The 14,485-nt window shown below is 48.7% G+C and overlaps 1 protein-coding gene across 5 annotated transcripts in view; it reads left to right on the top strand.

Moving 5' to 3' along the window:
- The first annotated feature begins 5,389 nt into the window (after positions 1-5,389).
- Tmem154 (transmembrane protein 154) overlaps positions 5,390-14,485 on the top strand; it is a 44,912-nt gene continuing 35,816 nt past the window's right edge. The window contains exon 1 of one of the 5 annotated variants that reach the window (XM_013140761.3): positions 5,390-5,892. In XM_013140761.3, the coding sequence (XP_012996215.1) occupies positions 5,823-5,892 (70 nt within the window). In that variant the 5' untranslated portion in view covers positions 5,390-5,822. The remainder of the gene's footprint in view (positions 5,893-14,485) is intronic. The other 4 variants (XM_013140760.3, XM_063260847.1, XM_063260848.1 and 1 more) reach the window with 4 other exon arrangements.

Below are 14,485 nucleotides of genomic sequence, written 5' to 3'. Positions count from 1 at the left end.
CTTACCCAACCCAACATCCTCTCAAACGTCACTTAGCCAGGGCACTGGCTACGCAGGTACCCGGGCCCTGGAGCCGCTCCAACCACCATCTTCCCTGTTTGTTCTATGATTGTCCATACCCCAGCCTTCCTCCTCCACGTGGCCTGAATTCATCAGCGTGGAGGGTTTGTTGGAGCAGGGCAGCATCAGCCATGACTGAGAGATATGTAATGAGGCAGAAGAGCCAGTGAGGTCACTGGCCTGCACCCACCGTTCCAGAGTGGACACTGGTGCAGAGAGAAGGTGTGGACCTAGGACTGTGTGTCTCACTTGCAAAAATTTTTGCAGAAACTTAGGAGGGCAAAGGCCTAATCAAAACCGGAACAGCAACGGGAGGAAGTGGAGTGCTTATAACAGGTGTGGGTGGCCACGGAGGAGGGAGCCCAGATGCTGGAGGAAGAGAGAACTACAACCAGATCTGCTTCAATGGGCGTTACCAGGGCAACGGTGGAGGAAGGGCACAGCCTGGAAGGGCAGGAGTGAGTGGCCAGAGGTGACTGTGTAGGCTTCTCATAAGGTCGCCTGACTTACTGTTTTTTCTTTCTTTTTTCTTTTTGAGACAGGGTCTCTCTATGCAGTTCAGGCTGGCCTTCTGCTCACCTTGTAGCCCAGGCTGGTCTTGAACTTGCAATGATCCTCCTGCTTTAGCCTCCCGAGTGCTGGGATTATAGGAGTGCCACCACCATGCCTGGCTATTCTCCTGATTTAGTCTTGAAAGATGAGTTAGCATTGGCCAGGCAAAGAAATGTCCCCCAGAGTGGTGGAGATATCTGAGCAAACAGATGTCCCCCGATCCAGCCTTACCTTTCAGTTCCAAGCTTCCTGGGAGTCAAGGCAAAAAAGGAAAATGCAGCACACTAGCCATTCCTTCATTCATTTTTACTGTTCGATAAAAAGGACAGACTGTCCTAGAAACTAAAAAATAAAACTCTAAAACAGTGGTTCTCAAGTTTTATCGTGTATAAAAATCTCATCAAAGCCAGGCATGGTGGTGCATTCCTACAATGCTAGCAATCTGGGGAGCTGGGGCAAGAAGATGGCAAATTGGAGCCCAGCCTGGGCAACTTGGTGACTCAGCAAGTCTCCCTTTCAAAATAAAAAAGCATGGAAGATGTAGCTCAGTACAGGTCTTAGACTCTGTCCCTGGCACTACAACAAACAAAAAAACCTCTTCAAACTTCATTTAAAATGCAATATTCCGGGAAAGACAGTTCTCAAATGAAGTACGAATGGCCAATAAATACATGAAAAAAATGTCCAACATCCTTTGGCCATTTGAGAAATGCAAATTAAAGGAACACTTAGATTTCATCTTACTCCAGAAAGAATGGCTCATGTCAAGAAATCAGATCAAGGGGGCTGGGGATTTAGCTCAGTGGCATAAGGCATAAGTGCCTGCTTGGCAAGTGGGAGGTCGTGAGTTTGTGAGTTCGATAGGGGAAGGAACTTTCTTCATTTCTGTCAGGAATGTAAACTGGTAAAACCACTATGGAAATCAGTGTGGAGATTCCTCAGAAAACTAAAAGTAGACATTGCATTTAATTCAGCTTCCCTTTCTAGGTATCTTTCTGTAAGAGTTAAAGATAAATCACAGTGGTCTATGCACATCCATGTTCATAGCAGCACGATTCCTATAAGCTGCTTGAAAGCAGCTTATACGTCCCTCAGCAGATGATTGGATAAAGAAAATGTAGTATTTACACATAATAGAGTACTACTCTGCCATGAGGAAGAATAATCAAGTTATTTGTAGGAAAATGGATGCACCTTGAAATCATAATGTTAACTTAAATATTGCATGGTTATTTTACAGAGAAACCAAATGTATTATAAGAATGCAAAATAAAAAACAGGCAATAAAAAAAGTAGAGAAAAGAAGTATTGTAATCCAGGACAGCCAATGTATCTAAAACTCCACCTTGCTGTAGTTTTATGTGCTTATATTTTGATCTGTTGGTCTGGCTGTTACTCTGGGTTAACAATATTTAACTTGTTAAAAATTTAAATAAATCTGATGCTGGCAAAAATAAAAGTAAAAAACCATGAAAAAATAAAAATATGCAACACTGCGGACCTCTGCTCAGATTCTGGCTCGGCATTTGCAGGTGGCCCCAGGACTGCAGTTTAATGTGCTCCCCAAAGAACCCAGAGCTCGGTGCTGCCTCAAAACAGCTTTAAAATATTGTAGGAATTTTTTTCACTTACTTGCTTGTTTGTTCATTCAAAAAGCACTAAGCCCTCTGCTAGATGCTGGAGAGAAAGAGAAGGCCTCGCCCAAGGGAGGTCGCAGGATATGGGGTGGGCGACCTGGGGTCCCGCACCAGGCCTCTGATGTCCACCTCAGGCAGTGACATTGTGGCCAGCGCTTCACCCAGTGGCAGCGCCCAGCACATCCTGGTTCCTTCCACCTTCTCCCCAGCTTATCCTGCCCTGCCCTGCCCTGCCCCGCCCAGTCTCTCTCCAGGCCTTCACCACCTTCTTCCTGTGGTTTCCTAGCCTCCCCAAGCACAGCTGACCGCCCCTTCCGAGGAGCCCACCACCATCTGAGGGCCTGGCCTCATAGATCAAACACTGAGGAGCAGTCAGCAATCACCAGCTACCACTTAGACAGGAAAAGAGCCCCAGAAAGTTCCTGTGAAGGGCAGGGCGGGAGTTTGAGTGTAGAGTACACCTACATGGTTTGTGAGTGTGTGACTGTGTATGCGGACACGGAGAGTGGTCAGACAGAAAAACCAGGACTCGAACCCCCGATCTGCAGCAGCCAGCTTCGAAAGCCTCTCCTGGAAGCCCAGCAGGAAGTCAGATCTCTGTCTGTGGGCTTCCCTCATCCTACTTCCAGTTTGGGAGAGGCCAAATATGGGGCACACTGCCACCAACAACCAGAACTTGCAGCTAGTTCTCTCTGCCCACAGTCACCGTCGGGCACCGAAAGCTATCCTTCGGGTCCCCCCCTGCTCTTGGGTCTCTGCCAAAAATAATGTGAGGGAGGCAACTCCTTGCTCTGGATTAATACCCGGCTCGTTCCCATCTGCCTTTATTCCCCTGGTATGCACAAAGGCGTGGGAGAGAGGGGCAGGGTACATCTGCATGTGTGTCTGAGTGCGTGTGTGTATGTGGCAATGGCAAGGTCAGGGCAGAAAAGGGAACAGTGGGAAGGGAGCTTGTGCTCCTAAGATCTCACTTCTGTGCCAGGTAACATGGTACAGACCCTAAACCCAGCTGCCTGAGAGACTGAGGCAGGAGAATTGCAGGTTTGACGCTGCCCAGAGCAATTTCACAAGACCTTGTCTCAAAATGAAAAAGGCTGGGGTTGTGGGTCACTGGTAGTGCATTTGCCCAGCCTGTCTGAGGCCCTAGGTTCAATCCCTATTAATGCAGAAGAAAAAGAAACTCGCTTCTGAATGTGCGTTCTCAGGGCCTCTCCTCTTTCATGGCCCATGGACTGGGGTGGGGGCAAGAGAAGGAATTGCTGGAGGGTCACTTCTGTAGTGTGAGGAGGCCACAGGGCCCTTCTGGGCACCAAGTTCCTTTCCTGTCGTGGAAAGCCATCTGCAGCCACCAAGGTGGCGATACACGGCCTTGCCATTCATTTGGAGGCTCCTGCGTCTCAAGATCAGCCCTGGGGCCCTGACTGGAGCCTATCAGGTTTAATTTGAGCCCAGGTTGCCACTTGCTGCAGTTAATAGTTACTGACATTAAAACCCATGGGGTAAACAGCCCTTTCTCTCCCACACCATCTCCCTGTGATTTGAGCTGCAGGGGATGGATCTCTGTGCTGTCACCATTTTCTCATCAATGATGGTCGTTTTCTTCCCCTTCAGATAAAGTGTATCATGATCAGGCTCTTAAGAAAAGACCTTTAAGCACCTGGGTTGAAAGAAAATAACATGTTTGTGCGAGGTTTCTTTGCAGCTTCCCTCGCTGTAGTTAGTATGTGGCTCTGATTTACCGTCAAGCTGCCCAAAAGCAATGTGGAGCCCACTTGGTGAAACTTTGGGGAGCTGTTTGGCCATGCCTGGGGCTCAGACTGTGCGAGAAGGTCCACTGTGGTCTAGCCTGGCACTGAACTGCAGCACCCTAACCCTAGTTGCAGTTTTAAGGTGAAAGGAGTTGCCCTCGCCAAATGCTTGCCCTGAGCCTGGGAGCCAGTGACTCTTTTAACAGCATGGAAGTGCTCGATCCTGGGCTTTCTTTCTTGCACATGTGTGTTACAGCTGGGGAACCACTCTGGTTCCACTGGAGTAATTGCCACCCACTCAACTCTAGGAGTTGAGCTCATCACACGCCTGGTGAGAGTCTGAAGAGCTCTTTCTGCGTTGTTTCCAAATCAATCACCCAGTCTTAAAGGCATCCATCTCCTTCTGCTGCTCCCTACAGCACCCTTATGTGCACAAAATCATCCTCCATCAAGAGTGAACTCCATTGCCAGTCTGAAGCACTCAAATGCATACTGTTAGTCTGAGTAACCGATCATTACATGACTCACCAATCTATTTCTCATAGATAAGGACCAAGGCAAGTGTGACTAATGATAACCAGGAGCAGCAAGGAAGTTCATGCATGGTGCATGGGGGCTGGGGACTTCAGCCACCAAGCAGATGGCTGTGGTGGCAAAGTGGCGACTCAGACAGTGTCTAGGGGTCCCTCTGTCAGTCTGTCCTGGGCAAATGCAAAAGCAATTAGGAAACTGCAGTCAGTAGTGCGGTCAGGTCCTCGAACCAGGGCCCAGGGACAGAGTTCCAGCAGCCAGCGCACTGGACATGCACACTCCCTCTGCATCGTGGCCTCAGCGGACCCCTCCCTGCTGCTCAGCTTCCATGCGTAGCTTTCCACCTGAATTCTACTTCCGTCCAGTCCAGTTTTGCTCCTTAACAACCTCTGAGAAATGTATTGTCACACAAGAAAGAAGACAGGTGACACAGAGACCACCCCTACCTGGCCTGCCTGGCATGTTTTGCTTTGGAAACCGATTGGTGGTGAGATCAGCCCTCTCTAGGGTGAAGAGCTCCACCTTGAGACAGGGGTGCGTGTGTGTGTGTGTGTGTGTGTGTGTGTGTGTGTGTGTGTGGGAGAGGGGGGAGGTTGTCCTTGACCTCCAGGGTCAGTGTGCTTGGGGCCCAGGGAGGGGAGAGACCGCGCTGGAGAAAAGTGTCCGGTGGCTTTCTAAGGACATAGCTGTCCCTGCTGTCTGAGTCTGGGCTATCCAAGCTGGCGGCCACTGGTCCTGGCAGCTGCTGAAAGTTAATTTTTTCAGTTTTTTTTTTTTTAATCTTTTTCGAAAGTTAATTTTTAAAGAATGAAGTAAAAATTCGGTTTTCGTTAGGCACCTTTCAAGGGCTCCGCTGCCGGTGTGCGGGCGGGTACTGCTCTGGACAGCGCCCGCGAAGCGCGTTTCCACTCGCACGGGGCGGTCTGCGGACAGCGCTGTCCCAGGCGCCCAGGCCCCCCCCTGGGGTGTGTGCAAACCCGCGAAGCCAAGACCCCCGTGGTCCCAGGCCTCGGGTGACATCAGAAGGGCAGACCCGTTGTCCAAGGAGCGATTTGGCGAGAGCGAGGCTGACACTCCGCGGGGCTGGGGAGGCTTGGCTAACTCAATCAGAGCTGGGCGAGCAACTTCTCTTTTGTAATCCTTGCTGGTCTGACAGGCTCCTGCAGTTACATCACTTCCTAAAAACAGGCAAACACCTCTCCTTCAAGTGAGCACCGACCCAAACGAGCAGGAAACAGGAAATGTGCGCGGTGGTGGAGGCCGGAGGGAGCGCAGGACACCCCCGGGAGCTGACATGAGCGCCCCGCACGCCGCCGCCTGCCTCGGGGTCCTGGGCCTCGCGTTGGGCCTCGCAGCCCACCAGGGTAAGCGACCTCCCGCCGCCCGCCGGGCAGGACCCCAGAGCCGGGGGCGCCGCGGTTCCGGGGCTTTGCAGGGGAGGGGCACCCCAGAAACTCCGATTCTTTCTCGGGAAGTGGAGGAAATTAAAACTGCCTCTTGGAGGGGTGGAGGGAGGGCTCGGCTGTCCCTGCTACGGTCCTCGCCCTGCATTTAAACCGCCTGCAATCTTTGTCTTCTAAGATGTGTGGATCCCTGTAATTTACTAACTTTAATGGGCACATTAAGAGAACCATAAACTTTTTGGCAGTTCGCGGAAAAGGACTTTTCAGTCGATTAGGACCAGACATGATGCGTTTTGCTCTCACCAGTGTGGGCCGAGAGGGCTGCCGGTTCCAGACACTCTGGAAGCAGGGGTACAGAAATCTCCACTGGAATGCACGAGTTTAAAAAACGTAAACAGGAAATTAACAGAGGAGTCACCAGCCATCCACTGTCTAGCATCTAGAGAAAGTCCTTTCCTTTGCTTTTGATCTTGTTACTTGGAGGGATATTTTCTTTGCATTGGTTGTTGCAGTTGGAAAGTTTACTTGACAAAGGAATAGGAGTGTGACCAATTAGAGGTATTGGAAAAGACATTATTTTAGGCTGAAAGCAGCAACAGGTTTGTTCTCTTGACAGTTGCTGCAGCATGCAAAGCCCTTCCAGGAGAGTTGCCTTTCCAGCTTTTGTTTGCTGGCCCTGGGTCAGTAAACAATAAACAGGCTGCCTCGGTTTCTACCAAGGGGTACCTCAGGCGGCTAGTGTAGCTAGATGGTGTGGGAGCAGAAGGGAATTTCTCCAGCTACAGTACTTTAAATAGGATGGAGGACCCCAGGCACGACCTTACAGATGTGATGACAGATGTGTTGGCCTCTACCTCCCCGTCCACCAGTTGCTTGCTTCTCCCAGGCCTCTGCAGAGGAAACTGGCAGGCGAAGGAAGGCAAGCCATTCCTTCTGGAACGAAGCTTGGCTGCAAGGGGGATTCGTGTGCAAACTGAGTTGGGAAGGCGCTGTCCTGGTCTATGCACAAAGTTTTAGAGCCTGAGGGGGCTGTGGGCACCTCCAGTGAAAATTTTCCTTGGTTCGTCTTCGATTTCTTCAGACCCTTGTAAAGGCTCTGCATAAATTAAGAACTCAATGATAGGTGATAAATCCTAAAATCACCTATAGAATGGCTATGAGGCTTGTCACTGAAAACTGAGGAGTTCCTGAAAACAGTTGGTGTTAGAATGTCAGGAGAAGTCAAAGATGAAATCTGTTTATTCCAATATGCTGCCTGGATTGTCAACGCGTGGGAAAAAGTGCAAAGCTGTTTAACCAGAGCTTACTACCATGCATCACATTAGTCAAGGCTGCTCTAAACTGAGGCCTAATCTTTAACTGATTAGTGTGTGCATTATCTTTTTGAACTAATGGTGACTAAGACTTCAGGTTAGTTTACAGTATCACATTTGTGTTTCCTTGAATTCTTAATATCTGGGGGATGTTTGGTAGAAGAATCTACTGAATAGCCTGACTCTTTCTTGCAAGCAAAGTCTGAGATATATCCCTACTGGGGTCTGTGCCTAGATCCCCAACCCCCCAAATGGGTGCACAGTGAAGGCTCAAAGGAATGAGACAAGCGGCATGGTCTTTAGGGCTGCAGAAGGAGTGAAATCCTTGGCAGAGCTCATGACTCTGCCAGCTGACTGACACTAGGCAGCCTGTGTTTAATCAGAACAAGCAAGGAGCTGGGTGGACAATGGAGGAAACCTGAGCAGGATCTTGGGAGGGGTTCTAGGCAACAGATGATGCTAATTAAGGAAAACTATCTAGAAAGTCTCCAGGTGCCTCAGCTGTGGCCTCTCTTGCTCCTTGAGGAGTCTCCTCAGTCTCAGTTTAATCATGCCAGGGCCACGCCACGGCCCTGCTTGTGCACTCAGCCTCAATGGCTCCAACATATCCCAATTTAAGCCTCAATTAACAACAGGCAACGCCGTATGATACCAGCGTCATTCCCTCTGAGTCAATGCTTCTTTTTACATAGATTTTGTACAGTGTGATTCAGGATTGAGTGAAATAATCTGCTTGCAAGTCACCAGGAGATCAATAAGAAAATAACTTTTCTGGGATTTTGACCAATAGATGGTCATCATTTTATTTTGGCCAGTGTGGGATCCTCGGAAAGTTCAAAGTCAAGGCTATGCCTGCTGTGGTTGAGGTGTTCCCACCTCCCTTCCTCACCATTTTCCCATCCACATGGGCTCCAGGTTATCAGGAAACTGACAGCAACTTCCCGGATCCCAAAGCGGGGTTTATTAGCTGCCAGGGCAGTGCGGTTTGCAGGAGGAAGCGCTGATGGGCATGAAGTAGGAGCCGTGAGTCTGTAACTGTGCCGGGGCTGGGGATAAAGAAACCCGGGAGATGCATCAGGGGTGTGAGGTCCTTATCATTACTGAACAAAGTGAGAAGGAAAGACTAGGAGGAACTAAACTTGCATAACTGAAGTTGCGAGTTGTGACAATATAGTATCTCTTATCTCAGTGAATGTGAAGGTCATTTTGTGTTACCATTTTGTGTTTCCTGGGCTAACGTACACAGTGCTTCTGATCTGTCACACTGATTGAAACAGTACATGTCCTCGTATGTTGAATTCTCAGAACAGCATTACAAGGTGGATACTATTATCCCTGTCTGCCCCTATGAGAAAACCAGCCCAGAGAGGCTAAGTGACCTTCGAAGGTCTCCAGCTAGGTCATGGCTCTCAGAAAGATTGCTCTGGAGCCCCTGCTCCAGGTGTCTGCACCTCATACCCTGCAGGGTCCTCAGTCTCTGCTGGGCTGTGTGTCTACTTTTAGGCTTGGGAGACCGTGACTTGCTGCGGGTACCGAACATCACTCTTGGCTGTCTGGGTCTCAGCGGTTACTGCATATTGGTAGCCTTTGCGGCATTGGCTGAATTCTGGCTGACAGGAAGAGCAATGGTGAGGCAGGGTGGACCTCGAGCTGCAGGGAGGAGGGGTGTGGGAATGTGGAGCTGAAATGGATGCAGACTGAGCGGTCAGAGAATCTGGAGATTAGCAGACTTAAGACCAGAAGCAGGAAATGTGCCTGCTGGAGCTGCTGGGGAAGAAGGTGCAGGACGGGGAAGCAGGAGAGAGGGACAACTAGGTCACAGAGCGCTACAGGGAGCCCTCCTCTAAAACTAGACCAGGCAGGGAAGGGAGGGGACGAGGTGTAAAGTTTTTCTGTATTTTCCTGTATCTGTTATTCTGAACCCAGCAGAGCAGCAGAGGGAAGCTGTGGGCTTGGATGAGCTGAGTTCTGTAAAGATGCAAGGCAGCCTGCAGTGTGCCTACCTGGGCAGAGTTTGCACCCCCCTCAGATATTGGCAAAGATGTGGAGAAACAGGAACTGAGTGCCACGGGCAGGAGGGAGGGGTTGACTGCCACCCAGCCCCATAACCCACCCACTGTGCTTCCGGCCTTGGAGTTCCTAGTTTGCATTTCTAGAAAGCCTATCTTTTTTAAACACACATAGAGTCTTGGGGTATTTTTGGGGGGGGAGGGTCTTTTTGAGACAGGGTCTTACTGTGCAGTTCAGGCTGGCCTTAGGCTCACTTTGCAGTCCAGGTTGGTCTTGAACTTGCAATGATCTGTCTGCCTCAGCCTTCCGAGTGCTGGGATTACAGGTATGTGCCACCACGCCCCGTTTCTGGTATTTTTTAAAATTTGGTTATTTATGCTTCCTTTTAAACCTGTTATTAGCTTTCTTCTGAAGTTGCATAGACCTAATCTTGCTGCTTGTTGAACCTGTTGACTTCCATTCATGAGAAAAGTCTTGGGGTGCTGAGGCAGCAGCTGGCACACAGAGGCAGGCTCACCCTGGTTAATGTAACCCCAAAATCTTCTAATCTCATCACCAAGCTACTGTCAAGGGCCCTAATCCCCAAAACTTTTCCAGCACAACGTCCATCCTGCCACCATGAATAGGGTTTGGAAGAAATGGGGCAGGGATGTGGTGGGGTGGAGGAAGCTCACTGCTGGGTGTTAGGCTCAATCCCAGCCATGGGACCGGGAAGGGGGCTCAGGTCAGCCCCCAAGAGTTGCCAGCTGAAGCATCAAGACCTCTGCACACTCCAGCCCTCAGGAGCCAAGGTGGGCGCTGGAGGACCCTGGAAAGGAGGGAGCTCCTAGTGGGTGAAGAGAGATGGAAGATCAGAGGGGACCTGGGGATGTGTCTAAGAGTGATTGCCCCGCAAGCTTCATCCATCCCCAGTGTTGCAAAAGAAAAAGAAAAATAGAAGGAAAAAAATCAGGTTTTGTAAGTGTCAGGGTAGTCTTGTCTAACTTTGAGCTTGAGTATTGCAAGATTTTTTTTTAATGCTGGCTTGGTGTTTTAGCTTTAACTTTTGAAGTATGGGCACAGGCCACTCCCCCCCCCCCCAAGCATTCTGTAGACTCTTACTTCCCTGGGGACCCATACCTTTGAATCTGTGTTTTAGAAAATCCCCATAGTCAGCTATGGATTTAGATTTTCATGTTCTCTTCATTTTGTGTGTGTGTGTGTGTAACATTTCTGAACCCTAGGGGTTTCATCGCTTTCTTGAACTTTCATTATATATTTAAAAGGTTGCTTCTTATAGTTCATTAAGTGTTTCTAGGTGTTACGCATTGAGATAATTTTCAGGTTCTCAAGCATATCAGATTCCTGAAACAGGAAATTTTCCCAGACATTCTAGAGATGCTTTGAAAATATTTAGTAAACTGAAGATGTTGTTACTCTACAGTGCCAATGATTTACTTCTAGATCATTTGCAGATGCACAAAGAAGGAGGCGTGGCTAAAAAGTGTTTATTGTAGCATTATTTGCAAAAAATGGAGGGAAAAAAAATGGAAGCAGCCTCAATTCCTATGAACAGAATAAAGAAAAATATGGCTTCTTATAGTCACAGAATGAGAGCCAAAAGGTGAGTACAAGTAATGAAGAAGAGCAACATACATTAAGATGAATCAATCTCAGAAATAACATTGGCACAAAACAGCCAGCTGAAGATTATTATGCACAGGTTGACTATGGTGCTGGACTCTTGAGTCTTAGGTCCTGGGGGCGCTGAGGCAGGAAGAGTTCTTGAGTCCAGGCCAGCCTAGCTCATGTGGCAAGACCTTGTCTCAAAAGAGAAAGAGAAAGAGAAGAAAAAAATTATTATTATACACAGAATAATTATATTTATTTAAAGTTTTCAATAATATAAAACTATACTATATATTGATTAGGGAATAGGCATATTTATGTCACTGTGACAAAATACGTCAGAAATCATTCTGCAAGAAGGACAGATTTATTTCGGGTCACAGTTTCTGTCTGTGGCCACCTGTGGGCTTGTGGTAAGCCAGAACATCACAGCAGGGCACAAGGCTGAAGAAACTGCTCCCCTCAAGGTGGTCAGAGGGCCCAGAGGCCACAGCTAGGGTCTTAGTGGCCCCTTCAAGGACACGCCCACTCATGACCTCACTTTCGCCCCAGGCCCTCCCCCTTTAGGGTTCCACTACTCCCGAAAGTGCCATATGCTGATGACCAAACCTTTAACCCTTTGGGGCACAATTAAGATCTACACTGTAATGATGTCTGGAGTACCCATTCCTTTAGGAAAAAGTGGTCCAGAGTCCAGCACACTAAGCCGTGGGCCAAACCTAGCCAGCTTCCACGTTTTTCTGGTTGTGGGGTCACAAATGGTAACATTTGTAAATGTTTAGATTTTTTAATGGTAATATAAATAAGTGCACACATAACAGCCTGTCGTTTGTCTCTTTGCTCATAAAATCTAAAATGTTGCCAGGTAGGGTGACACACACTATAATCCCAGCACTTGGGAGGCTGAGGCAGGAGGATTACTATAAATTCAAGGCCAGCCTGGGCTACACAGCGAGAGCCTGTCTCAGAGAGACAGAGAGAATGAGAGACAGAGACAGGAAGAAGAAGGGCCAGCCAGCCCAATATGTTTACTCTCTGGCCCTTTAAAAAAATTTTCTGCCCCTGTTGTAGTCAATATGGGAAAAATTAAGACATGCAGCGGTGGGTACTTGTTAATTGTGACCTTATTCTGTTTTCTCCCTGGCAGAGATGTATTCATAATGAAACGCAATAAGCGCCTTTCTGTCTCTTTTCTTGAGCCCCTCTAGGCTTCCCCGCTGCCCTGGACACCCTTATCTCCCGCCTCTACCCCCAAATCCCTGCAGTCTACCTCTAGGCTCTGCACTCAGCCTCAGGTCACTGGGGCCTCCTAACAGCCAAGCCCAGAAGCCCCTGTTCCTGGCTTTACTTAGTGTTTTCCTTGGTGGCTCTGATCAGAAGGAGCCAGTTACTGAAACCCCCCTCTTCCCTGGTTTCACGCTGTCATCTTCCTGTGGGTCTCCTCCTCTGACCCTCCCTGCACCTTCCCACCTCTGTGTTATGAGCCTTTCTCTTCAGTCAGATCATTTAACACGCGTGAGAGTCCGTGTGTCCTTCCTTCAGGCCTCGACCATCCCTGGGTGGTCACACCACCCGCCTGCCTTCATCCCACTCCGAGGCTGCGGTTTCAGAATGACCATCTGTGGCCTTGCCCTGCCCGTTCCTGGGGGAGTTCCCGCCAGTTGTTCTCCCTGTGCTCTGCAGGACCTCCAGCTCAGCTCCACAGAGCTCAGAACCAAGCTCGTTCTCTGCCCCTGCTGGGTCAGACCTTTACAACGCGCACCCAGGTCTTCCACTACTTCTTAGGGATCTCCTGGCCTCCTGTCTCCTCTCCAGCCCCTGTTCACACCACCGCCAGTGACCATCCTGTAATGAATACAATCATTTTCCTCCTGGGCTTAGCCCTTCCGTGGGTTTTCATTTCCCTGGGAAAGATTCCAGTCCCCTTGGCTTTATTATACGTGTCTCTGTGTGTGTGTGTGTGTGTGTGTGTGTGTGACACTTTAGTACTGGACATTGTGCTCAGGGTCTTCACAGTGTGCTCTCCTCCAGCTCTTTAAAACAAAATTTTTGCTTGAAACAGGGTCTTGCTAAATCACACGTTCCCCACGCTGGTCTTGAACTTGTGCTCTTCCTGCATCCGCCTCCTGAGTAGCTGGGGTTCCATGTCCTGCTAGCACAAGGCTTCTTAGGAGCCGGTCCTGAGTTCCTTTTTCACTGGACCTTGCCACACCCACCATGTAATCCAAGAGAGGATGCTCCAATGTGCGCGCTCTGTGGGCGGAGACCACTGCGCCACCCCAGGCGCAGGGCTCCCCATTGCTGGAGCACCTACCCTGCCGCCTTCACCCGGAAATCCCCGCAGCTCAGCGCAGGGGGAGCCCCGCTGTGGAGACTTCCGGAACCCCAGGCCACCCCCGTGCGTTCTTCCCTGCGCCCACATCGCACTCTGGTACATGCATGCTATTCATGGCTTTTGTTATTTGTGTTATAATTAGCTGGCCATTCACCTGACCTCTCTCCCGGGTCTCTCATCTTTGGGTTTCTCTCTCATCTTTGAATTTCAGGGTTCAGAGAGTGCCTGGCACCTAAGAAACAGTAAAAGGGTGGTACATGATGGGCAGGATGAATGGACAGGGTGGCATTTACCAATACCCCAAGATTTACTTGTGTTCAAGACATTTGAGTGGTTGAAATACTGAAATCAAATTCGCATAATTCCTGGATAGATGTAATTTTTAGTGAACCCAGCTTTATAATTTTATTCTGAAATGTCAGCTGACCGGCCAGCCATGGATGCAAGCTGGAGCCCAGCCTGGGTAATTGAGTGTCTTAGTGAGACCCTGACTCGAAATAAAAAAAATTTTTTTAAAAAGGCTTGGGATGTCACTCTCCACACACACACACACACACACACACACACACACACACACACACACACACGTTAGCTAACTAGCCCAAATCTTCTTCTTCTTCTTCTTTTTTTTTTTTTTTTTTTTTTTTTGTCTTTTTCCTTTTTATCGGTACTGGGGATCGAACTCACAACTGCCTGCTTGCAAGCTTATGCCACTGAGCTAAATCCCCAGCCCCAGCCCGAATCTTCTATGTCTGAATTAAAAGATAGTTTTCTGTAGCCTGGAACCAAATTAGTTCGTGCGCCTAATACTGCACAGCTTCTGGGAAAGAAAAAAATCTGCATATTCTCAGTGGCATGAGAACCTGCGAGAAGGACAGGTAGCTTTAGGCATCTGGGGGAAACATTTGAAAGGAAAACAAATGGAATACTAGACACTAGGTTTTAAGCCCGTCGGAGCTGATTTGAAAACTGGAAAAAGAAAGAAAATTCATGCAACAGAAAACTCAAAGAAAAATCTGCCTCCCTGGTGAGGGTAAGACACAAACATTTCCTGAATAATAAAAGAAAGTCAGTGAAAAGGGGCCTCACCTACCAGAGTAGTTCTAGTTGTTTTCTTTGTTCTGTTTTTTGTTTTTTCTCTCAAAATTAAACCATTACTCAGGTCTATTTTTGGAATTTTTCCGTTTTATGTGAATTAAAACCATCGTCCTCACTTCCTGCTTCCTCTCCTTATTGTAATTTTCAGAACCACAATCCCAGTGGTCAGCACAGTTTGCTGACTTGTTTT

The sequence above is a fragment of the Cavia porcellus genome, unplaced genomic scaffold (genome assembly GCF_034190915.1).
Source record: "Cavia porcellus strain 051 isolate PalLab524CR breed Dunkin Hartley unplaced genomic scaffold, mCavPor4.1 scaffold_14, whole genome shotgun sequence".
Classification (NCBI taxonomy): domain Eukaryota; kingdom Metazoa; phylum Chordata; class Mammalia; order Rodentia; family Caviidae; genus Cavia; species Cavia porcellus.
Note: the sequence above shows the minus strand (reverse complement) of the source record. Positions and strands in the feature narration are given on the sequence as shown.